At 38.6% G+C, this 27,032-nt stretch overlaps 1 protein-coding gene and 1 pseudogene across 5 annotated transcripts in view; both read left to right on the top strand.

Moving 5' to 3' along the window:
- The window catches only part of Znf41 (zinc finger protein 41), a 63,973-nt gene extending 39,511 nt beyond the window's left edge, over positions 1 to 24,462 (top strand). For 3 of the 5 annotated variants that reach the window (XM_047536720.1, XM_047536722.1, XM_047536721.1), the window contains exons 3-5: positions 8,576 to 8,702; positions 8,963 to 9,058; positions 20,371 to 24,462. In XM_047536720.1, the coding sequence (XP_047392676.1) occupies positions 8,576 to 8,702; positions 8,963 to 9,058; positions 20,371 to 22,430 (2,283 nt within the window). In that variant the 3' untranslated portion in view covers positions 22,431 to 24,462. Of the gene's footprint in view, positions 1 to 8,559; positions 8,703 to 8,962; positions 9,059 to 20,370 lie in introns of all 5 variants that reach the window. The other 2 variants (XM_047536723.1, XM_047536724.1) reach the window with 2 other exon arrangements.
- Positions 1,765 to 5,905, top strand: LOC124972192 (stress-70 protein, mitochondrial-like; annotated as a pseudogene).
- Positions 24,463 to 27,032: the final 2,570 nt, after the last annotated feature.

The following is a 27,032-nucleotide window of genomic DNA, read 5'->3' as shown; positions in this document are numbered from 1 at the left end:
TTGGAGTCCATACACTGAGTTTTTAATTTTAGTTATTGTATTTTTCAGTTATCAAATTTTCATTTAGTTTTTCATTGTATCTTTTATTTCTTTGCTGAGACTTTCTTTTCTGTTTTGTGTTTCTTTTAGGCATAAAAATTTTTTATGATGGCTGCTTTAAGTTTCCACTTAGTAATAACAATAGCTTTAACAGATTATTTTAATATCTATATCCTCTTCATGCTGGGGCTTGAACCTAGGGCCTTACACTTTCAAGGCAAGCACTCTACCAACTGAGCTACATCCCCATCCCTATGTTGGTGTCTCTTGATTGCTTTTTCTCATTCACATTGATATTTTCCTGGTTCTTTCCTAGTCTAGTTTTTTTTTTTTTCTGAGTTGGTATATTTCTCTTTTCTTGGTCCTTTGCCTAGACAGAAAACTTTCCTTGGGGCTTTTATCCAAGCCCACTGCCCTTCTGGGTTGCCAGCTTCTCCAGCATCTAGTCCAGGATATCTGAGGCCAGAAGAAAACTCAGGGAACTCCAGTGCTCTGCCATTCCTTAGGTTCTAAAGCCCCTGGCCAGAATGCCTTCTTCTCTTCAACTTTCAGTCTTCTTATCTTTGTTAAATGCTTTGGGTTGTCATCTATACTTGGCAGGAAAAATAGAAAGAAATGTGTCAATTCCATTTTTTCTATTGGCGTTTTCTGAAATTTAATTTTTTGAATAGGTAATACATTCACTTTGTTCTGTCCCCTAGTTTCCCAAATCTCCCTACCACAGAATATCAGTCTAGCCAAGTATAGTGGCACACACCTGTAATCGCAGCTATTAGGGGAATCTGAGGCAGGAGAATCACAAGTTTGAGGCCAGCCTCAGCAGCATAAGACACCCTGTCTCAAAATGAAACATAAAAAGGGCTAAGAATATCGCTCAGTGATAGAGCCCTCCTGGGTTCAATCCCTGTTACCACACATAAACACACACACACACCTTTATTAGTTTGTGGATAGGTTAGATATATTCTTAGAGATTAGAGATTATACAAATAAAAGCAGCTGAGAAAATATCCTTAGTATTTTCCTACAAAAACAGTAGATACCATACATTTGCTGAATATAAATTTTTTAAAATTATCGTTTTAACCTTTTGTTATGAAATATTCCATATATTTTGAATAATGTTGTCGTAAATATTCTTGAATGTGTCTCCTCTGTACATATGCACATATTCCATGAATGGAATCATTACCAGTTTTGACCTCAAAGGTAGGGTCCTTTTTCCTTTCCAGAATTGTGGAACCAGTAAGGAGACCCAGGATCAATTGAACAGTGAAGGAGACTTCCTCTTGGCTAAGAATAGAAGTGGACAATAAACTTGAAGATCAACAACTCCTCACCCCCAAGATGGGGAGGTCAGGAGGTTATAGATTCAAGGTAAAAGGAATGAGGAAAAGGGATAGGCAAATAAAGGCAAGAAATATTACTGGGTGCTGTGGCACAGGCCTTTTAATTGCAGTGACTTGGGAGGCTGAGACCACAAGATCGAATTCAAGGCTGGCTTCCTCAATTTAACTAGACCCTCAGCTTAGCTAGACCAATTTAGCTAGACCCTCACTAACTTAGTGAGACCCTGTCTCAAAATAAAAAATGAAAAGAGCTGGGGATGTACTTGGTACTGAGTGCCTCTGGGTTCAATCCCTGGTACAAAAAAAAGGAGGGAGGAATATTCATGTATTTTATTATAAGGAAGTTAGTGATTCTTTGGAGGGCACTCTTGCAACCATGTTAGATACACTGGTTGCAACCAGCCAACCTGAAGAGGAACTTCTGACCTTCAGGCATCCTGTCCTCAAATATAAGTAAAGTTAAGATAGAGTATAAATTCAGTTAGATCATCTAGTTTGTACAAGATTTGGACAGTGTAATGTATTGTATACATGTCTTCAGAATTAACTGATAGGTCTTAAGTACTTTCCAAAGTGGTCATAGCAGTCCACACCACCATCAGCAATAAGAGAGTTCTTTTTGCACCATGTTCTCTTCAATACTTGGAACTATCAGATTTTTCTTTTCATTTAAGACATTCTAGGAGTTATATAGTAGTATCTTCTTGTTTTAATTTACATTCCCTAATGACTAAAATGTTAAACATTTTTTCTATGTGTATTAACCTTGGATTTTTCTCTTTTATAAAATGCCTGTTTAAATCCCCTGCCCGTTTTTCTACTAGGTGAACTCTTATTCTTACTGGCTTGAAGTTCTTAATATCTGCTATATACTCTTTATTAGTAATGTGTGCTACAGATATCTTTTATGCTATGACTTTCTATTTTTCCTCTCTTTTTTGGTACTGGGGATTTAACCCCAGAATTCTCTACCACTAAGCTACATTCCCAGCCCTTTTTGTGTATATTTTGAGACAGGGTCTTGCTAAATTATGGAGGCTGACCTGGAACTTGCAGGTCCTACTGCCTTAGCCTTGCAAGTTGCTAGAATTATAGGCATGCACCACCACATCTGGCCCTTCTTCCTTTTTTAATGCTCTCTTTTAAATGAATAGAAGTGCTAAATGTTTTTGTAAACATACTCATCAGTCATGTTTTGTGTGTGGCACTGGGGATTGAACCCAGTGGTGCTGTACCACTAAGCTACATCCTGAGCCCTATTATTTTATTTTATTTTATTTTATTTTAAGACAGTGTCTTGCTAAAGTTGCCCAAGCTGATCTCGAACTTGAAATTCTCCTGCCTCAGCCTCCTGAGGAGCTGGGATTACAGGTGTGTACCACTGTGCCAGGATTCATTCATTACTTCTTTCTTTCATTGCTTTTTTTGTACTGGGAATTGAACCCAGGGCCTTACACATGCTAAGCAAGCACTCTAGACACTGAGTTACATGCCAGCCGCATTAGTCATTCTTTATGTTTAATGTTTGGTTCATCTCATTTGAGAATTATTTTTCTGATCTAAAGTCATAAAGATAGTCTTCCATATTATCTTTTAAAGGTTTTTGCCTTTCACTTTTAGGTGTATAATTTATCTGGAGTTGGTTTTTGTGCACGTGATATGGAGTAGGTATCAAATTGTACTTTTTCCTTTATGTACTTGTCACGGCATTGTTTATTGAAAATATTTTCCTCACTATCTGCTTGAACAACTTTGGCATATGTCACATGATCCTATTTGTGGGTCTGTTTCTGTCCTCTTTGTTCTGTTCCAATGGATTATGGTCTATCTGAGAACCAGACCACAATGTCATAAATTTCCATTACTTTGTCAATCTTGAGGTCTTATAAAATGTGTCTTCCAACCTTGTTTTTACTAATCAGGAGTCTTGGTCATTTGCATTTCTGTAAAAATCTTAGAAAAATCTTGTCAGAGTCCATGAAATTGAGTTGTGGTATTGATTGGGATGGCACTGAATTTATTGATTTTTGCTTTTTTAGTCTTTCTCTCTTAGGGGTTTACTGTATCATTTTTATATTTTTATGTCTTGATCTAGATGCTTAATTCATCAAAGTTTGGACTGTATTCTTTTGTAATATGAACACTGAAGACTAATTCCATTCCAATTACCATTTCATTATCCTGTAAATTCTTACAGTACTAATTTCATTAGTGTTGGCTCTAGATACATCTAGTGTATCTTCTTAGACTATACTATACTTGTTCCTCAGTATCCACAGAGGATTGGCTTCAGGACCCACTACTGATACCAAAATCCTTAGATGCTCAAGTCCTTTATATAAAAAGGTATACTATTGGGGCTGGGCTTGTGGCTCAGTGGTAGAGCACTTGCCTAGCACATGTGAGACCCTGGGTTCAATCCTCAGCACCACATAAAAATAAATAAAATAAAGAGAGCGCTTCTTCACTACTCCTTCCTCCCTAGGTCTAACTACCACGGTAAGCACCAGCAGAGATGCAGTGGTTGGACTTGTGGGCGCTGCAGCTTCCCAGGGCCCCACGGCCACCTGTCACCAGGATGACTGGAGTACCCTCTGCCATGAGACTTTTAGGTTTATTTCAAGGAGGGATTATGCATCAGAAGCAATCAAGGGTGCAGTTGTTGGTATTGATTTGAGTACTACCAACTCCTGTCTGGCGGTTATGGAGGGTAAACAAGCAAAGGTGCTGGAAAACGCTGAAGGTGCCAGAACCACCCCTTCCATTGTTGCCTTTACAGCTGATGGTGAAAGACTTGTTGGGAGGCCAGCGAAGCGACAGGCTATCACCAACTCAAACAATACATTCTATGGCACCAAGCATCTCATTGGTCAGTGCTACAATGACCCTGAACAACAAAAAGACTTTAAAAACATTCCCTTCAAAATTGTCCACACCTCCAGTGGTGATGCTTGGGTTGAGGCTTATGGAAAACTGTACTCTCCAAGTCAGATTGGACATTTGTGTTGAAGATGAAAAAAACTGCAGAAAATTACTTGGTTCACACAGCAAAAAATGCTGTAATCACAGTCCCTGCTTATTTCAATGACTCACAGAGGCGGGCCACTAAGGATGCTGGCTAGATATCTAAACTGAATGTGCTGTGATTAATGAACCCACAGCTACTGCTCTGGCCTATGGTTTAGACAAATCTGAAGACAAAATCATTGCTGTGTATAATTTAGGTGGTGGAACTTTTGATATTTCTATCCTAGAAATACAGAAAGGCATGTTTGAGGTGAAATCCACCAATGGGGACACTTTCTTAGGTGGTGAAGATTTTGACCAGGCCCTATTATGACACATTGTGAAGAGTTCAAGAGAGAGATGGGTTGATTTGACCAAAGACAACATGGCACTTCAGAGAGTGAGAGAAGCTGCTGAGAAGGCTAAATGTCAATTCTCCTCATCTGTGCAGACTGCCATCAATTTGCCATATCTTACAATGGATGCTTCTGGACCCAAACATTTGAATATGAAGCTGACCCAGGCTCAACTTGAGGGGATCATCACTGATTTAATCAAGAGGGCCATTACTCCATGTCAGAAAGCTATGCAGGATGCAGAAGTCAGCAAGAGCGACATAGGAGAAGTGATTCTTGTTGGTGGTATGACTAGAATGCCCAAGGTTCAGCAAACTGTGCAAGATCTTTTTGGCCAAGCCCGAAGTAAAACTGTTAACCCTGATGAAGCTGTGGCCATTGGAGCTGCCATTCAGGGAGGTGTATTGGCAGGTGATGTCACAGATGTGCTGCTCCTGGATGTCACTCCTTTGTCTCTGGGCATTGAGACTCTGGGAGATGTCTTTACCAAACTTATTAATAGGACCACCACTATTTCAACCAAGAAGAGTCAGACTCAAGTGGAAATTAAAGTGTGTCAAGGTGAGAGAGAGTTGGCTGGAGGCAACAAATTTCTTGGACAGTTTACTTTGATTGGAATTCCCCCGGCCCCTCATGGAGTCCCTCAGATTGCAGTTACATTTGACATTGATGCCAATGGGATTGTACATGTTTCTGCAAAAGATAAGGGCACTGGACATGAGCAGCAGATTGTAATCCAATCTTCTGATGGATTGAGTAAAGATGATATTGAAAATATGGTTAAAAATGCAGAGAAGTATGCTGAAGAAGACCAGCAAAAAAAGGAATGAGTTGAAGCAGTTAACATGGCTGAAGGAATCATTTATGACACAGAAACCAAGATGGAAGAATTCAAGGACCAATTGCCTGCTGATGAGTGAAACAAACTAAAAGAAGAGATTTCCAAAATGAGGGCGCTCCTGGCCCGAAAAGACAGTGAAACAGGAGAAAACATTAGGCAGGCAGCATCCTCCCTTCAGCAGGCATCACTGAAACTTTTTGAAATGGCATACAAAAACATGGCATCTGAGAGGGAAGGCTCTGGAAGTTCTGGCACTGGGGAACAAAAGAAAGATCGAAAGGAGGAGAAACAGTAATAGTACTTGGAGCCAAAAAGACCACATTCTATATGAAGCTTAGGAGTGAAGGAACTTCCTAAGCAGAAATGGGCAACCTTCAGTCTTTACTGTGTTTTTGCAGTATTCAATATATAATTTCCTTAATATGTAAATTTAGTGACCATTAGCTGATGAACATTTAATGGGCAATAATTCTACACAGTACAAAGTTCACAATGTTCTCTCCCCAGCCTGTTCATTTTCAGCCACATGTGAAAAAGTTAGGGGTAGATGATCTACTAATCATTATAAAGACTTACTTCCTGTTGGTTCATGCTGAAGTGGCAATATTTGAAAGAATGAAACTTTATCAAACACAATGAAGGAGATGCACCATGACCTGCAATGAGACCAGAATGGGGATGAAGATCCTAATTGGTCAAGAGCACTGTTATAAAACATGGGGTCCTTCGACTGAGGCCTTGCAATGCAAGACAGCTAGCTGTGCCGTGTTTGTAGTAGGTGGGGTATAGGAAGCTGGGTCAATGGAAAACTAAGCTATTTATGTTAGGTAGCTTTTTAAATAAGGTAGTTCTTAAATCCCTAATGTTCCTAAGGCATACTTTTCTAGCTACCCTCTGACCCATCTGGCACCTACATCCTTGACGATTGTTCTTTTTGATCCATTCTGGATTTTTAAAAAAATAAGTATGAAAAACAAAATAAATAAATAAATAAAGGTATTGTGTCCATCTGTAATTTCTAAAAAAATTTAACAAGGTATACTGTTACATACAACATATGCATATCCTCTGGTGTTCTTTATATCATATGTAGATGACTTATAATACCTGATTCAGTGTAAATTCTACATAAATAGTTATGCTGCATTTAGGGAATAATGACAAAAAAGTCTATACATGTTCAGTACAGAAGCGCTTTTTTCAAATATTTTCAATCCACAGTTGGTTGAATCCACAGATATGGAAACTGCCGTTAACAGAGGGTCAATTGTATTTTCTTAGACTATCAGTTATTTTGAACTATGTTTTTGTTTTTGTTTTGTTTTTGGTTTTGGTTTTGGTACTGAGTATTGAACCCGGGGTGCTTAATCACTGAACCACATCCCCAGCCCTTTTTATGTTTTTTTTTTCAATTCTGAGAAAGGGTCTCGCTAAGTTGCTAAGGTTGGCCTCGAACTTGCAATCCTCCTTCCTCAGCTTCTTGAGTCACTGGGATTACAGACATTCGCCCTTGTGCCCAGCTGAACTGTGTTTTTAAACTTCAAAATTGTGTTTCTTAAAAATTTCCCCTTTATTAATGGTTTTTGACTTAGCTGTACTATGTTTAAAGATGATCTATATGGTATATCTTCTGTGTCTTGCCTGTCTGTATGCCCCTGCTGAGCAGTCTCATCTGATTCCCTGCTCTGTACTGAGAACTTCCAAATCAGAACTTCTATCCTCTTCCAACAGCATGTCATACAATTCCCTGTAACTTTTATCACCTTAATTTCAACATGAACAAAATGTGCCATTATGTTGATCCCTTCCCTACCCCCTCCTACTCTATGAACCCCTCTCTCAGTATATACTACCATGATCTACATGGTTGTGTAAAAGCAGTCACTGAATATTGCCCTGGAATTCACTATTTTTCTCATCCTGAAATTCAGCCTCCTTTTTTTTTTCTTATTGGGATGAAACCCAGGGAACTTTACCACTAAGCTATATTTTTCATTTTGAGACAGGGTCTCACTAAATTGCTGAGGCTGAGGCTGGCTTCTAACTTGTGATCCTCCTGCCTCAGCCTCCCAAGTCACTGGGATTACAGGTGTGTGCCACCACATCCTGCTCCCACAATTCAGCCTCCTTTGAACATTGCATCAGAACTGTCTTCTACATCCTCAATTTCTCTATTCCATTCCTAAGTCCAGCTTTTCTTATTCTCTCATATGGACCCTGTAGTGCATCTCCACACTGATCATCAGGTCTCAACCATTTCCAACATTCCTATGATGCACCTTGACTACTGTTTTAAAGCACACTACTATGACCCTGTCCTTTCCTGTGTATAAATGGTGGTCCAGTCTCTAAGAGGAAAAAAAAAAGGATTGTACCTTGTTCTAACCCTAATATATCTCTACAGTTTTCCTCATAACCACCTTCTCAATTTACTACATAAATTCCTCTCCTTTATATAGAACTATTTGAAATTTCCTGAATACATTATGTATTTAAAATTTTTCCTTACTCCACACTTTCATTCATACTTCTCCCTTCCAGATAACTCTAACCACATCATCTTTATGTAACTAATCTTAAACCATCCATAACCCCTTTCTGTCTTCCTTTGTTGGTTAGTCAAGTCTTTAAGTCATTTTATATTTTATTCAACTCTGTATTGCCATTGCCTAACATATCCAGCACATCCTTGATCATTAAAAGTATTGTATCTTGTTTCTCAGTTAACTAAAGAACTTAAAGAGGCCCATTTAAATCCTCATTTTTAAAAAATAGAATGACATAATGGATAAATGAATAAATGTGGTACACAAGGAATGTCAAGATACTTTTAATAAGTTTTTACTTCTCACATTATAAAAGGTAAAACTACCAAAAACCCTATATGTTACATTATGGTAAAGAGCATTAAAAACAATTTCCTATCTAGCTTCTGCCATCCCCTGTGCTGACCATGTCACTTTTACAGAGTTGTGTTGTTACAGGTATCCGTATCATTGGAGGATGTGACTGTAAACTTCAGCAGAGAGGAGTGGCAGCATTTGGACCCTGTTCAGAGATGCCTGTACTGGGATGTGACACTGGAGAACTACCACCACCTGATTTCAGTGGGTAAGCACTGGTGCCCATGAGTCTGCCAGGGATCTCGGTATGACATGTCTATTCTCAGCTGCTGAGTGCTCTGAGGCATCCACAGTTGTGATGGTGTCGCCCTTGATTTGCTTGAGATATTTTAGTCCCTCTCACCTCTGTAATTATTTCTTTATTCCATCAAACATGGGAACTTTCCTGAAGAGCAAATGGGAAGCATCACTGAAAGGTCCCTGAAACCTGATTGGCTGGACCCAACCTGTATTGTATTCTGTTAACAGGGTACCAAGTTCCAAAACCAGAAGCCATCTTCAAGTTGGAGCAAGGAGAGGGGCCGTGGATACTGGAAGGGGAAGCCCCATGTCAGAGCTGCTCAGGTGTGTGACCCAAGCAGATGGGAGTGTGAAAGTCAATCTCACTTTTCTTAGAAGCTAATGCCTCAGAAAGGTTGTGAAGATGATTGATCTTGAAAGTCCTACATTTTGGGGCTGGGCATGGTGGCACATGCCAGTAATCCTAGTAACTCGGGAGGCTGAGGCAGAAAGATTGCAAATTTGAGGCCAGCCTCAACAACTTAGTGAGACCCTCAGCAGCAACATTATTTTTGGTACTGGGGATTGAACCCAGAGGTACTTTACCTCTGAGCTACATCTCCATTCATACATATATTTATTTTTTGAGGCAGGGTCTCACTAAATTCCTTAGAGCCTCACTAACTTGCTGAGGCCAGTCTTGAAATTGTAATTTTCTTGCCTCAGTTGCTGGGATTATAGGCATGTGCCACTGCCCCTGGCTAGGACCTTTCACTCTTCCTACTCTATTCCTATCCCCAAACTGAGATCCTTTCCTTGTACATCCAGATGTCTTTAAATTTCCATTTCGTTCCCATTCCCCATATCCATTCCTTATTTCTCCTATGATGGCAACTAATGTATATGATCCATGAATTTATGTGATAGTCTCATAAACCCCGAAGTATCAGTTTATGAGTATATATTTGTAGTATATACAAATTATATTGTCTTATATATCTTAATTCTGTCCTTTTTTGTTTTTTTCACTTGTTCCTAAGGGATGTCCATAACTATAGTGTGTTCATCTGGCTCTGTTCTACAAATTGCTGCATAGTATTCTACAGTACGCTGGCACCACACCTTACTTAACCATTCCTCCAGTGATAGATGCTGAACTTCCAGTTAGTACAAGCTCCACAATAAATGTACCCACAAACTTTCCTTTATGGAAAATTTCCCTTTATGTGAAAAATTCTCAAGGATGTGTGAAAAAGAGACTTTGCCTAAATATTGTATATGCTCAGCCTGAATTTTTTTCTTTTTCTTTCTTTCTTTCCTTGTCTTTGTTTCCTTTGGTGCTGGAGATGGAACCCAGGGCCTCGTGCATGTTAAGCATGTGCTCTACTACCGAACTAAACTACCAGACCCTCATCCTGAATTTAACTGAGTACCAACATATTAATCTTAGATTGCACTAATTGAATATTACCCATGACAGAGCACAAAGGCTCTTACTTTCCCATGCATCTACTAACAACTAATAGTACTAATAATGTCTCATTTTTTGCCCAACAATGAGTATAAAGTGGTCTCTGTCTCTGCCTCTCAGTCTTTGTGGAGCCGGGATTGAACCAGGGCCTTGTTCTTGTTAGGTAAGCATTCTACCACTGAGTTGCATTCTCATACCACCCCCCTTTTTTATGAGTGTGCTGCACTTGAGATCAAACCAAGGGGTGCTTTACCATTAAGCTACATCCCCAAAGCTTTTATTTTTATTTTAAGACAGGGTCTCACTAAGTTGCTGAAGCTGATATCAAATTTGCAATCCTCCTACCTCAGCCTTCCAAGTTATTGGGATTGCAGGTGTGTGTTGCCACTTCCAGTGTGGTAGCTTATTTTCAAATTTTGCATTTTGTCTAATACCTAATTTGAGCATTTCAGAATTTACCTATTATCTCTTCAGGTTTCCCTTCTATGGGAATGTTCATAACATTTTCTTTTTTTTTTTCTTTTTCTTTTTTTTGGATTTTTAAGAATGATTTTAGTTGTACATAATGCTAGAATTTATTCTTACATATTTGTACATGAACAAAATATAACAATATAATTTGGCTAATATCAATCCCCAGCACTTCCCTCTTTCCTTCCTACATCCCACCCCTTGGTCCCTTTTCTCTACTGATCTTCCTTTGATTTTTAGAAGATCTATCCCCTGCTTTGTTTTCTTTTTTTCTCTCTAGCTTCCATATATAACATATGACCCTCAACCTTCTGGGTTTGACTTATTTCCCTTAACATTATGGTTTCTAGTTCCATCTATTTTCCTGCAAAGACATAAGTTCAGTTTTCTTTATGGATGTGTAAAACTACATTTTATATATATATATATATATATATATATATATATATATATATATATATATATATCTCACATTTTCTGTATCCATTCATCTATTGATGGACACGTAGGCTTGTTTTATAGTTTGGCTATTGTGAATTGTGTTGCTATAAACATGGGTACATAACATTTTCAGTGTTTCATTTGAACTTCTTCAACTGTCTGTTTCTTACTGGTTTGTATCCAATTTATTACTTGCCCTTTTCTCCAGCCTTCTCTACCTCATTTTTCCCATAAATGGGAAACCCTGTCTAATGTTCATCCAACTTTTCTTCTTGTTCATGCAGTGGCCTAAACATATTGATATTATGATGGCTCCTCCTTTGACATACTCAGTCTGGTGCTTTATTTATTATTGTTATTATTATTATTATTATTGGTACTGTGGATAGAACCCAGGGGCTCTTTGCCACTAAGCTACATCCCTATGTCTTTTTACTTTTGATATTGAAACAGGGACTCACTAAATTGCTGGGGCTGGCCTCAAACTTACAATACCTCTGCCTCAGCCTTCTGAGTCGCTGGAATTAATGGCATGTGCCACTGTGACCAGCTTGATTTCATTATCTTATAAGTTCATTTTAAATGCTAATTATAGATTTCATTACCTAAAATACTGTTTATCTTGTCATGAGCTTCCTGAGACAAAGCTACAATTTCTTCCCCTTGTTTAGTATGTGAAACATACTACGTCCAAAGAGATAACGTATTTCCAATTCAGACTTGTATCTATATATTTTCATAACCTATGCTTAAATCCATTTTTAATACTTTCTTAATGTTTGCCATATTTGTTAGTCTTTCATGAATATCTGAGTCTTTATCCCATACTCTGTCTATTTCAGTGACACACTTTTTGTCTTATGATTGGATTTCACCTGTCCAATGCAATGATTTTTTGTGGTGCTGGGAACTGAACCCAAGAATTCATGCATGCTAAACACATCCTTCCACTGAGCCATACCCCAACCAGGCAATAGCTCTTAATTACTCCAGCACATGTATGTTTCTCTCATTTTCCCATCTCCTATCTCACAGCAACTCACAGAAAAGTACAGAATTTTAGACTGTGGGATAACTGAGACTTTTTTTTGTTTAGTTATCAATGGATCTTTTTTTTAAATTTATTTTTATTGTAAACAAATGAGATACATGTTGTTTCTGTTTGTACATGGAGTAACAGCATACCATTTGTGTAATCATACATTTACATAGGGTAATGATGTTTGATTCATTCTGTTATTTTTTCCTTCCCCCCACCCCTCCCACCCCTCTTTTCCCTCTATACAGTCCCTCCTTCCTCCATTCTTGCTCCCTCCCACCCCCCATTATATGTCATCATCCACTTAGCAGAGAGATCATTCGTCCTTTGATTTTTTGAAACTGGCTTATCTGACTTAGCAATTCATCCATTTGCCTGAAAATGCCATAATTTTATTATTCATTATAGCTGAGTAATATTCCATTGTATATATATACCATTGTTTCTTTATCCATTCATCAATCAAAGGACATCTAGGTTGGTTCCACAATCTGGCTATTGTGAATTGAGCAGCTATGAACATTGATGTGGCTGCATCACTGTAGTATGCTGATTTTAAGTCCTTTGGGTATAGGCCGAGGAGTAGGATAGCTGGGTCAAATGGTGGGTCCATTCCAAGTTTTCTAAGGAATCTCCACACTACTTTCCAGAGTGGCTGCACTAATTTGCAGCCCCACCAGCAATGTATGAGTGTACCTTTTTCCCCACATCCTCTCCAACACCTATTGTTGCTTGTATTCTTGATAATCGCCATTCCAAGTGGGGTGAGATGGAATCTTGGTGTAGTTTTGATTTGCATTTCTCTTATTACTAAAGATGTTGAACATTTTTTCATATGTTTGTTGATTGCTTGTAGATCTTCTTCTGTGAAGTGTCTGTTCATATCCTTAGCCCATTCGTTGATTGGGTTATTTGTATTCTTGGTGTAGAGAGAGTTTTTTGAGTTCTTTATATATTCTGGAAATTAGTGCTGTATCTGAAGTATGATTGGCAAAGATTTTCTCCCACTCTGTAGGCTCTTTCTTCACATTGCTGATAGTTTCCTTCACTGAGAGAAAGCTATTTAGTTTGAATCTATCCCAGTTATTGATTCTTGCTTTTATTTCTTGTGCTATGGGAGTCCTGTTAAGGAAGTCTGATCCTAAGCCAACAAGTTGAAGATTTGAACCTACTTTTTCTTCTATAAGATGCAGGGTCTCTGGTCTGATTTCAAGGTCCTTGATCCATTGTGAGTTGATTTTTGTGCAGGGTGGGAGATAGGGGTTTAGTTTCATTCTGTTGCATATGGATTTCCAGTTTTCCCAGCACCATTTGTTGAAGAGGCTATCTCTTCTCCATGGCATATTTTTGACACCTTTGTCTAGTATGAGAAAATTGTATTTATTTGGGTTTGTGTCCGTGTCCTCTATTCTGTACTATTGATCTACCTGACTATTTTGGTACCAATACCATGCCATTTTTGTTACTATTGCTTTGTAGTATAGTTGAAGTTCTGGTATTGCGATACCCCCTGTTTCATTCTTCCTGCTAAGGATTGCTTTAGCTATTCTGGGTTTCTTATTCTTCCAGATGAATTTCATGATTGCTTGCTCTATTTCTGTAAGGTACATCATTGGGATTTTAAGTGGAATTGCATTGAATCTGTATAGCACTTTTGGTAGTATGGCCATTTTGACAATATGAATTCTGCCTATCCAAGAACATGGGAGATCTTTCCATCTTCTAAGGTCTTCCTCAATTTCTTTCTTCAATGTTCTGTAGTTTTCATTGTAGAGATCTTTTACCTCTTTGGTTAGATTGATTCTCAAGTATTTTTTTTTTTAGGCTATCGCAAATGGAGTTGTTTTCCTCTTTTCCCTTTCAAATGTTTCATCGCTTGCATATAAAAATGCTTTAGATTTATGCGTGTTGATTTTATAGCCTGCTATTTTGCTGAATTTATTGATGAGGTCTAAAAGTTTTCTGGAGGAGTTTTTTGGATCCTCTAAATATAGAATCATGTCATCAGCAAATAGTGAAAGCTTAAGTTCCTCTTTTCCTATTCGTATCCCTTTAATTTCTTTAGTCTGTCTAATTGCTCTGGCTAGAGTTTCGATGACAATGTTGAATAGAAGTGGTGAAAGAGGACATCCCTGTCTTGTTCCCGTTTTTAAAGGGAATGGTTTCAGTTTTTCTCCATTAAGAATGATGTTGGCCATGGGCTTAGCATAAATAGCCTTTACAATGTTCAGGTATGTTCCTACTATCCCTATTTTTTCTAGTGTTTTGAGCATGAAGGCATGTTGCATTTTGTCAAATGCTTTTTCTGCATCAGTTGAAATAACCATATGATTCTTATCCTTAAGTCTATTGACATGATGGATTATGTTTATTGATTTACGAATGTTAAACCATCTTTGCATTCCAGGGATGAACCCCACTTGATCGTGGTGCATGATTTTCTTAATATGTTTTTGGATACAGTTTGCCAATATTTTGTTAAGGATCTTTGCATCTATATTCATCAAAGATATTAGTCTAAAATTTTCTTTCCTTGATATGTCTTTTCCTGGTTTGATATTAGTTTCATAGAATGAGTTTGGTAGGGTACCCTCCTTTTCTATTTCCTGGAATACTGTGAGAAGTATTGGAGTGAGTTCTTCTTTGAAGGTCTTGTAGAACTCGGCTGAGAATCCGTCTGGTCCTGGGATTTTCTTGGATGGTAGGTTTTTAATGGCTTCTTCTATTTCATTGCTTGATATTGATCTGTTTAAATCGTGTATGTCCTCCTGGTTCAGTTTGGGAGCACATATGTCTCTAGAAATTTGTCAATGTCTTTGGTCATTTCTATTTTGTTGGAATACAGATTTTCAAAGAAGCTTCTCATTATGTTATGTATCTCAGTGGTGTCTGTCGTGATATTTCCTTTTTCATCATGAATCTTAGTAATTTGAGTTTTTTCTCTCCTCTTTGTTAGTGTGGCTAAGGGTTTGTCTATTTTGTTTACTTTCTCAAAGAACCAACTTTTTGTTTTGTTAACTTTTTGAATTGTTTCTTTTGTTTCAATTTCATTGATTTCAGCTCTGATTTTAATTATTTCCTGTCTTCTACTACTTTTGGTGTTATCCTTTTCTTCTTTTTCTAGTGCTTTGAGCTGTAATGTTAGTTCATTTAGTTGTTGACTTTTCATTCTTTTCTGGAATGTGCTCCATGCAATGAATTTTCCTCTTAGTAATGCTTTTATAGTGTCCCAGAGATTTGGATATGTTGTATCGTCGTTCTCATTGACCTCTAAGATTTTTTTTATCTCCTCCCTGATGATTTTTTGTTATCCATGTTTCATTCAATAGCATATTATTTAGTCTCCAGGTGTTGGAGTACTTTCTGTTTTTTATTTTGTCACTGGTTTCTACTTTTGGTTCATTATGATCTGATAGAACACAAGGCAGTATCTCTATTTTTTTGCGTTTCCTAAGTGCTGCTTTGTGGCATAACATATGGTCTATTTTCGAGAAGGTTCCATGTGCTGCTGAGAAGAAAGTGAATCCACTCATCGATGGATGGAATATTCTATATATGTCTATTAAGTCTAGATTATTGAATGTGTTACTGAGTTCTATGGTTTCTTTGGTTGGTTTTTGCTTGGAAGATCTATCTAGTGGTGACAGCGGTGTGTTAAAGTCACCCAGAATTATTGTGTTGTAGTCTATTTGATTCCTGATTTTGAGAACGATTTGTTTGACATACATGAATGAGCCATTGTTTGGGGCATAGATATTTATGATTGTTATGTCTTGCTGATTTATGCTCCCCTTAAGCAGTATGAAATGTCCTTCTTTATCCCTTTTGACTAACTTTGGCTTGAAGTCCACTATATCTGATATAAGGATGGAAATCCCCACTTTTTACTGAGTCCATGTGCATGGTAGATTTTTTCCCATCCTTTCACCTTTAGTCTGTGGATGTCTTTTTCTATGAGATGAGTCTCTTGCAGGCAGCATATTGTTGGGTCTTTCTTTTTCATCCATTCTGCCAGTCTATGTCTTTTGATTGATGAGTTTAGGCCATTAACGTTCAGGGTTATTATTGAGATATGATTTGTATTCCCAGTCATTTGGGCTTATTTTTGGTTTTTAATTTGGCTTGGTTTCTCCTTTGAGTGGTTTTTCTCTAAGGTAGTTCCTCCCTTTACTTACCTACATTGTTATTTTTCATTTCCTCCTCATGGAATATTTTGTTGAGAACATTCTGTAGTGCAGGCTTTCTATTTGTAAATTCTTTTAACTTTTGTTTATCATGGAAGGATTTTATTTCATCTTCAAATCTGAAGGTTAGTTTTGCTGGGTATAGGATTCTTGGTTGGCAACCATGTTCTTTCAGAACTTGAAATATGTCGTTCCAGGCCCTTCTAGCTTTTAGAGTCTGGGTTGAGAGGTCGACTGCTATCCGTATTGGTTTCCCCCTATATGTAATCTGATGCTTGTCTCTCGTGGCCTTCAAAATCCTATCTTTATTTTGAATGTTAGGCATTTTCATTATAATGTGCCTTCGTGTGGATCTGTTGTGATTTTGTGCATTTGGTATTCTGTAAGCCTCTTGTATTTGATTTTCCATTTCATTCTTCAGGTTTGAGAAATTTTCTGATATTATTTCATTGAATAGGTTGTTCATTCCTTTGGTTTGTATCTCTGTGCCTTCCTCAATCCAAATAATTCTTAAATTATTTTCATGATGTCCCATAGTTCTTGGAGATTCTGTTCATGATTTCTTACCATCTTCTCTATTTGGGCAACTTTATTTTCAAGATTAAGTATTTTGTCTTCATTGTCTGAGGTTCTGTCTTCCAAGTGGTCTAGTCTTTTGGTGATGCTTTCCATTGAGTTTTTTATTTGGTTTATTGTTTCCTTTATTTCAAGGATTTCTGTTTGTTTGTTTTTTCTTTTTTTTTGAGAATCTCTATCTCTTTGTTGAAATGATCTTTTGCTTCCTGCACTTGCTCTTTCAGCTTATTTGTATTATCATTCATTGCCTGCATTTGCTCTCTTATCTCATCCTTTGCTTCGTGAATCATCTTAATCATGTATAATCTGAAGTCCTTTTCTGACATTTCTTCTACCATACTGTCATTGGATTCTATTAATATAGAATCTAGGTTTGTTTGGATCATTTTCTTCCCTTGTTTTTTCATGTTATTCATATATCTTCCCCTCTAGCAGTGCAGATCTGGGGTATTGCAGATTTCCCCCATAGGCTTATAGTGGCCCTATAGGTTTCCAAAACCCTTTCTTTAAGGGGAAATCAATATTAGCAGTGCCCAATTCGAAAGTATGCAATCCTAGACCAAATAGCCCCTATGAGGACAATAACAAAATTGTCATAATAAACAGAATGAGTTCAAATATTATCTTCAGTAAAACAAACAGATTTGCAATAAGGTCTGCAGTTTCTAATGGAGGACAAAGAGGATGCAGGGGGATGTAGAATGTGGCTATTAATGGGATAAGAAAAGAATATACAGAAGTTCTAGATAATAGAAAGGGTGAAAGTGTAATCAAAAGAAATTGGATGTTAGCATGCAAAAAAGGGAGAAAGAGACTCTGAGGGAACAGGTAAACAAAAGGAAAAGAGAGCAAGAAAAGTAAAGAAATAAAAACTTAATTTTTTTCAATAAGAAGAAAAAAGAAAATCTACAGTATAACAGTCATATAGTAGTGAAACCTCCCAGTGTTCAGTAGCCTGATGCATGAGAGGTACCTGACAATGAGCTTCAAATCTCCAGCAGGCGTCTCAGGTTGGGTTTGCCCCACCTAAAGATCAGAGCTACGGGCTTCCAGGATTATCCAAGATGGCCGCTCTGGCTTCAAAATGTGTTGGCAAATGGGGAGCTGCAGCTCAGGGTGTGGATGTGGTCAGCTGGAGGTCCTGGAGACCGGGTGCAGTTGGTCAGGCAGGTGTCCTGGAGGTCGGGTGTGTTTGGTGTGGTTGCGGGATCCTGGAGGCCGGTTGCAATCAGTCGGTCTGGGGTCTCGGTGATGGGGTGCAGTCAGTTGGTCTGGGGGTCCTGGTGGCAGGGAGCAGTCAGTCGATGTGAGGGCCCCAGAGGCAGGGAGTGATCAGTTGGGCTGAGGGATCCTGGAGTCGGGGCTCAGTCAGTCTGACCAGAGGTCCTATGGGGCCTGGCTGTTTTCTCAAAATGGTGGCAGCCACGTATAATCCCTGTTTGTTATTTTTTAAGTAGTAAATTTTAAATTGAAAAAAATTGTTTATGTCAAATGCATGATGTTTTAAAATCTGTGTACATTAGAAGCCTGGTTTGTATTGTATGATGCATTGTCTGATTGAGAGAGAGAAATCACACACTAATTTGAACAGGGGAAGCTGAACATGAACAATTTTAGCTGTAGTGAAATTGGAATAATGAGGTATGAACTAGTAAAGAGAATCCTTAAAAAATAAAGGAATAAAAAAAATAAAAAAAAAATAAAGGAATAGCAGATACAAGGCACAGCCAATTCCTCCAGGGCTGTGTGTTAATCCATTCTCTGTTACTATAACAAAATAATTGAGGCAGAATACTTTAGAAAAAAAGATCTTATTTAGTTCACAGTTTGGGAGACAAAGTCCAAGATCAGGCCATCCCATGGATTTGACCTCTGATGAGGGCCCCCTTGACTAGAATACCACATGGCAGATGGCATCATGGTATGAGCATGTGTGAGAGGGAGAGAGCACATGATAAGCCAGGAAACCAGAGAGAGAGATCAGACAGGGGCCAGTCTCACTTGTTTATAACAATCTTCTCTTGAGAACTAAGGTGGGTCACATAAGAACTGTATTAATCCCTTCCAAGGTCAGTGCTCCCAGAGACCTAGTCACCTTCCACTTAAACCACATCCAAATCCATAGCAGGCTGTGGTAGAGTACCCAAGGAAGAGGCTCCCCTCCTTCCCAGAGATGAGATACAGACCTGTGGCGAGGGTGCAGTTGTGGCTTATGGCATGATAGAAGAATTGCTGTGGTAAAACACTGCCAGAACTTGCTGGAAATCTTCAATCTCAGATTCCAGAGAAAACTCTTCATGGGGAGGTGTCTCATTGGAGGTAGTCTACAACAAATCATTTGAGATGGGTGCAGAGTAAGGTATTAAGTGCTGGGTGTTACTGACTCACATGCACTGCATGAACTTGGAGCTGGAGAAGCTACTGGTGCTGTATGAGCTGGTTGCTTGGGAAGCCGTATGAGCTGCTAGAGCTGGGTGATGAAGAAGGCACCCATGCACTGATCTCAGAGAAGCCACCCATACTGCAAGACCTGGGTGCCAGGGATGCTGTGTGTGCATCAGGTGCCAGATGGTAAAGACATATATGCTGTAGGAATACTAGTGCTAGACAAACTGCCCTGGCTGGAGGAACCTGCTGAGTGAACTTCTCAAACCAGGAAGCAAACCCACCTTGGTCTGAAGTGCCTTTCCAGCACCTTCAATGGACAAACTTAACATCATGGTTGCTGGAAAGGGAAAAAAAAATATTTAAGGAGACCCAGATACATTTTTGTGAAGGGTGAACCTGGAGTTGAGAGGCAATAGATTGATAACTGACACCCTTAATCTTCATTTTCCTGAAGTGAAGCATGACAAATATATAAAGTAAGCTTAAATTTATTGAATTTGGGAAGATAGAAGCATTATATGTCTATCTTATCTAAGATAGACATTATATGCTCATTCAGAAGCATTTTTCAAGCATCTCTTTAGAGAAATACAGAGGATTGTGTATTATATTTAAAAAGGGAAGACAACTGTATGAACATTAAGATTCTCAGCCTTTGTGTAATATTTCTTTTGCTTATAACATTAAGCAGTGCCAAATCGAGTGTCAATATGAGTGGTACTGCCAGGTGCACTGGCGCATACCTGTAATGCCAGCAATGCAGGAGGATCACAAGTTTGATACCAGCCTTGGCAACTTAGCGAGAGCATTTGTAACATAGAAATGTAATATTGATGCTGGTAATAGCTCAGCAGGAAAAGCAAGAGAAAGCAGAGAGCTCACAAAGGTTTTGAGCTGATATGTAGTAAGAACATGCATTCTGGAATATTTCTTCCAAGCCAGGCTTCCTCTTTTTAAAAATATATCTTTATTTTATTTATTTATTTTCTGTGCTGCTGAAAATCTACCCCCACACGTGCTAGGCAAGCGCTCTACTACCGAGCCACGACCCCAGCCCTGTCATTCTCATTTTTGCTTTTCTCTTTAGGTGCAGATATTAGGAAAACTCAAAGGCAGGAAATTTCTGAAGAAGTTTCATTCCACTGTGAGAGATTTGGTCAACCCACAGGAGAAGATTCATTGTGTTCCATCTTGGAAGAACTGTGGCAAGAAAATGACCAAGTAGAGACATTTCAGGAAAACCAGATGAACCCTTCAAGTAATGTCAAAGTATTGATTAAAGAGAGGGGCTACAAATGTCAAAACCTTGAAAGAGTAATTCACAGGACTACCAAGCGTGTTCCTTCAATTAAAAGACTCCATAAATATGACACATTTGGAAAGAGTTTGAAGCATACTTTAAACTTACATAATCATAACAGAAGCACTGCCACAAATAGCCTTGAGATGGTATTTAGAAATGGTAACAATTTCGCCAACTGCTCTTGCTCTACTAAGAATGAGAATACTAACACAAGAGCGAATTCCAAGGAACATAATCAGTGTGGAGAACATCTCAATCACAAACAAACTCTCCTCGACCATCAGAAAATTCCTACTGGGGAGAAACTTCATGTATGTAGTAAATGTGTAAAGGGCTTCAGCCAGAAGTCACATCTCTTTGAACAACAGAAAATTCATGCTGGAGAAAAATTCCATGGATGCAACAAAAGTGAGAAAGTGTTCACTCAGAAGCCACAAATTGATAGACATCAGAGAGGACAGGATCAGACAGGAGAGAAACCCTATTTATGTACTCAGTGTGGGAAGGCCTTTACCTTCAAGTCAAACCTCATTACGCACCAGAAAATTCATACGGGGCAGAAGCCCTATAAGTGCAGTGAATGTGGGAAAGCCTTTTTCCAGAAATCAGATCTCTTTAGACATCTGAGAATTCATACAGGAGAAAAACCTTATGAATGTAGTGAGTGTGGAAAAGGCTTCTCTCAGAATTCAGACCTCAGTATACATCAGAAAACTCATACCGGAGAGAAACACTATGAATGCGGCGAATGTGGAAAAGCCTTCACAAGAAAATCTGCCCTCAGGATGCATCAGAGAATTCACACAGGAGAGAAACCTTATGTTTGTGCTGAATGTGGGAAGGCCTTCATCCAGAAATCACACTTCAATACACATCAGCGAATTCACACTGGAGAGAAACCTTATGAATGCAGCGACTGTGGGAAATCCTTCACTAAGAAGTCACAGCTCCATGTGCATCAGCGAATTCACACAGGAGAGAAGCCCTACATATGTACAGAGTGTGGAAAGGTCTTCACTCATAGAACAAATCTCACCACACATCAGAAGACTCACACTGGGGAGAAGCCTTATATGTGTGCTGAATGTGGGAAGGCTTTTACTGATCAGTCTAATCTCATCAAACACCAAAAAACTCATACTGGAGAGAAACCCTATAAGTGCAATGGCTGTGGGAAAGCTTTCATATGGAAGTCACGCCTCAAAATCCATCAGAAATCTCATATCGGAGAGAGACACTATGTATGTAAGGAATGTGGAAAAGCCTTTATCCAGAAATCAACACTAAGAGTGCATCAGAGAATCCACACAGGGGAGAAACCCTACGTTTGTCCTGAATGTGGGAAGGCCTTCATCCAGAAATCACATTTCATTGCACATCATAGAATTCACACGGGAGAGAAGCCTTATGAGTGTGGTGACTGTGGAAAATGCTTCACTAAGAAGTCACAGCTCCGGGTGCATCAGAAAATTCACACAGGCGAGAAACCCAATATATGTGCTGAATGTGGAAAGGCCTTCACTGATCGGTCAAATCTCATAACGCACCAGAAAATTCATACAAGGGAGAAACCCTATAAATGCAGTGACTGTGGAAAAACCTTCACCTGGAAGTCACGCCTTAATATACATCAGAAATCTCATACTGGAGAGAGACACTATGAATGCAGTAAGTGTGGAAAAGCATTTATCCAGAAAGCAACACTCAGCATGCATCAGATAATTCATACAGGAAAGAAACCTTATGCTTGTGCAGAATGTCAGAGGGCCTTCACTGACAGATCGAATCTCATTAAACACCAGAAAACTCACAGTGGAGAAAAATGCTACAAAGCCAGTGACTGAAGGCTGTTTCAGGACTGGAAAATCACAACTGGGTGTGCATCAATCAGGTAGATCTTAGTGGCAAAGAGGAATGCCTGATGCTACACTCACTGTGCAGGGGGAAGTAGCCTTGAGAGGCAGTGGCCTGAGTGAGCAGAAGACAAAGCCAAATAGCCTTCAGTCAACTAGAATTAAAAGTTCCAGGGACTGGGCTTTGACTCAGTGGTCGAGTGCTTGCCTAGCATGTGTGAGGCACTGGGTTTGATTCTCAGCACTATATATAAATAAATGAATAAAATAAAGGTCCATCAACATCTTTAAAAAAATTAAAATAAAAGTTCCAGCATCACCACAATCGACGGACACTTAAATGCATGGGGAGACCATGTAGACGGAGCATCTGAGCATTAGTTATGTTTGGTTACATGATTGATAAAGGGGCTGTCAACTCCTGGAAATGTTAGGAATAAAGACATGAGATGACTCATCATCTCTTATGTTCCATTTTTTGGATGAAGGACTTAATAAATTTGAGCACTCATTAGTTCTTTGTACTGTGGGACATGAAAGTACTCAATATTGGCCCAAATTGTTTCACATTTCTAGGGTGAGAAGTTTTTCATTGTCCAAATACTTGAAAGGCCCTGAAGTTAGGGTCAAAAATTTATTTGAAAATGCAGATCTGTGAGTAGAATCAGAAGAGTTTGTGATCATTGATAATTAACACACAAAAAAGATTCCCATGAAGAACTGTTCTTTCTAAGTGAAAGAGAATTTTTAAACTTAAATTTTGATCTTAAAAACTGGAAAATTAGGCACAGCTTCAGCTTGTGTTACAGGAATATAGTCATTAAAGTTTACAGACATCTAAAGATGACAATTGTTCCCTTATTAATCCTCTTCTTTGGCCGCAGGGGAATCATACCCTGCATGCTTTCTAACCTGTTCCCCCAAAGCTATCTACATAAGCCACAGGGCAGACTCCTTATCCTCTTATTAACTAACTGACCCCAAGACAATGGAACTGACCACAGCATCATGGATTATCAGCCTCACTCATGGATGTCCCTACCTTCCTTGGAATTCCTTTTTGAAAAAGAATGGTTGAGAATCCGGATTTCAATAGATAAAATTGTGTTTTCCTTCCAGTTTGGTTAATATATGTTCATTTCCTACATTAAGGGTGGTTTTGTGTAAATTTCTGTGAGATAAAGTCACATTGCATTGCAATTGGTTATTCCAAGATACAGTTTATTATGGTCGAATAACTGGAAGATTTCTCTAAAGAGAGCACTCTTTTTTAAACTGGGGATTGAAAACTGAACTCAGGTGCTTAACCACTGAGTTACATCCTGGCCTTTTTAAAAATTTTTTTAATTCTGAGACAGGACTTGCTAACTTGCTGAGGATGGCCTTGAACTCACAATTCTCCTTCCTCAGCCTCCCAACTGCTGGGATTACAGATGTGTGGCACTATGCCCCAGCAAGTGCTGCTTTTTTTATGTTGAGACTGTCCCACTTTCCCTTAAACATTTTTTACAATACTCATAAGAAAAAAGACTTTCTTCCTAGCACACTATTTTATTTTTAAAATATTTTTATTAAAGTATAATGCATACAGAAAATGCACTTACACGCTCAGTGAATTCTGACAAATGGAACATACTCAGATCAAGAAACAACATGACCAGCACTCAAGAAACTCTTCGTGTGCTCCCTTCCAGGATCCCCACACATACCAAGAGTAAACACTATCCTGACTTTTAGCAGCATGGATTCATTTCACCTGTTTTGTATTTTTTGTAAATTGATATTTCACATGAGTGATAGATTGTTTGGTGTCTGTCTCTTATCATTAACATTATGAATGTGAGATTTATTCATATTGTTGCATATAGTAGTAAATAACTCATTCTCATTGTCATGTTGTATTCTATTGTGTGAACAGAATGTCCACTGTTGGTAGACATTTTGGTTATTTTCAGCTTGAGGCTCTTAGGAACACTACTGCTATCTATTGGTGAACATATGTAGGCACTTCTTTTAGGTATTCTTAGGAGTTGAAATGTCAGGTGCATATTCATATATTAAACATTATAAAACCAATCTCCAACACCCATCAATACAGTATGTGAGTTTTAGGTGTTCCACATCCATGCCAACAGTTAATATTTTCAATATTTTTTTTACTGTGGTCATTACAGTTGGTGTATAGTGATATCTCAGTGTGATTTGAGTTTTCATTTTGTTCTTCTCCAAATCATTGTATTATCTCCCCAGGATATACAGACAAGCTGTGTCTGAGACCTGAGACCCAGGTATGTTCCTCACATGGTTATACCATTTTACATTTCCTGTATCAGTACATGAGGGTTCCAGTTTCTCCACATCATCAATAACTCTTGTTTTTATCAGGTTTTTTTTTTTTGTGTGTGTGGTGCCCACAAAATCAAAAACTCAAGCGAAGGGCTTTGTGCATTCTCAGCAAGTGATCTAATCACAGAGCTACTCTCCCAGCCCATATCAGTCTTTTTATTATAGATATTGCAATAATACAAAGTTATATTGTGATATTAATTTTACATTGCCCTAATTATTAATAAGGTTGAATATATTTTTGAACACATATGATGAAGTGTCTGTTCAGACCTTTTGCCTATTATTAATTTGGGTTTTTTTTTCTTCTTTTGGAGTATTTATGTGTTCTGGGTATAAGTCCATTATTGGCCCATTATCCTTGCAAAGATTTTCTCTCATTTGCTGGACTGTCTTTTCACTCTTTTAAAGGTGTCTTTTGAAGACCAGAACTTCTTATTTTGTTGAAGTCCTACATTTCAATTTGTTCTTTTATGGGTTGCACTTTTGGCATTGTGCCTAAGAAATCTTTACCTAACCAAAGATCACAATGATTTTTTTCCTGTGTTTTCTTCTAGAAGTTTTACAGTTTTAGGTTTTATATCTAGGTCTATGATCCATTTTTAGTTAATTTTTAATATAGTGTGACATGTGGATCCAAGTTCTTTTATATTTTATTTTGCATATGAATATCCAGATGTTTCCACAGCATTTATTTAAAAACAGCATCCTTTCTCCATATTTGACTTTTGTCAAAAAATCACTTGTTCACAGATAGAACTTCTGGAATGGTGAAGTAAGGAGTTTGTCTTAGCTTTTCATTGCTGTGACTAAAACACCTGGCAAGAAAACTTAATAGGAGGAAAAGTTTATTTTGGCTCATGGTTCCAGAGGTTCAGTCCATGGTCTGCTGATTTTATTGCTTTGGGCCTGAGGAGAGGCAGAACATCATGGTAGAAGGATGTGGCAGAGGGAAACTGCTCCACCCATGGTGACCAGGAAGGGAGAGAGGGGAAGAAGCTGCAGGGAAGATGAATCTTTCCAGCGCATGCCTCCAGTGACCACCTCCTCCAGCTATGTCCCACCTGCATACATTTACCGCCCATTTAGTTCATTCAATCTAGGATGGACTGATTAGGTTACAGCTCTCATAATCTAATCATTTCATCTCTGAACATTCCTGAATTAATATAGGAGGTTTGGGGGGACACCTCATATCCAAACCATAAGGAGCTTATCAAATCTCCTCCCTCAAAAGCAGCTACAGAATTGCAAAAGCAATTTTAACTGTAAATGCATTTTAGAACACTGGAAATTCACCAGAGGCATATCAAATTGGAAAATGTTTATTGATGCAAAAAATCAAATATCAGTAAGATCAGTGGAGTCTATGGTATTTAAACTTGGAAATTCTTCCATCCCCCAGCTCTGTGGGTATGGTAGCTATGTTAGTCATCTTTCTATCAATGTGACAAACTACCTCAGATAAAAAACTTAAAGGAGGAAAGATTTATTTTGGCTTATGGTTTCAGAGGTTCCAGTGAATGGTCACTTGACTCTTGCTTGGGCCTCTGGCAGCACAGTACATCATGGCAAAGAGCATGGCAGAGGAGGCCTATTCACATCATGGCAGTTGGGAAGCAAACGGGGGAAAGAAGGGCAATATCCCTTGCCAGACTAACCACAATGACCTAACCTCCTCCTACCAGGCCCCATCTCCTACAGATTCCACCACCTTCCAACAGTGCCAGAGGCTGGCAACCAAATCTTTGACACAGTCCTTTCAGGGATATTTAAGATCCAAACCATAATAGCAGTTATGAGGAACGGAAGCCTCACTGAAACTGGAAAGGGTTGACCTGACTTGGAGCTCCATAGAAAAGCTCTATGTTCAGGGATATTTTCAAAGACAATAGGAAAATTGGTAGCAATTATTTGGGGAAGGTCACCATCAGAGCTTCCTGAGACTACAACATTGTTTGGGTATGCAAAGAGCACACCACAAAAAGCTTAACAGGTAGATATGGAAAATGAGACAGCAAAGGTGAGTATTGATAAGCTTCCCTGGTCTCTGGGAATGTGGAAGGCTGTGTGCATGATGACAAAATTTAGAAGGGGCCTGATGTTGACTCATCCCTGGATGAATTTGAAACCTACACAAGCAAAAATGTGTGTCAGCACAGACATAAATAGCCTGAACTTACATTCCCAAACTCATCCATCTACTTCCTTAATGGAAGCCAAACTGATTCAACATGTACAACCACA

Source organism: Sciurus carolinensis, chromosome X (assembly GCF_902686445.1).
Source record: "Sciurus carolinensis chromosome X, mSciCar1.2, whole genome shotgun sequence".
In the NCBI taxonomy this organism is placed as follows: domain Eukaryota; kingdom Metazoa; phylum Chordata; class Mammalia; order Rodentia; family Sciuridae; genus Sciurus; species Sciurus carolinensis.
The sequence above is the reverse complement of the archived record's forward strand: the minus strand, read 5'-3'. Positions and strand labels throughout refer to the sequence as shown.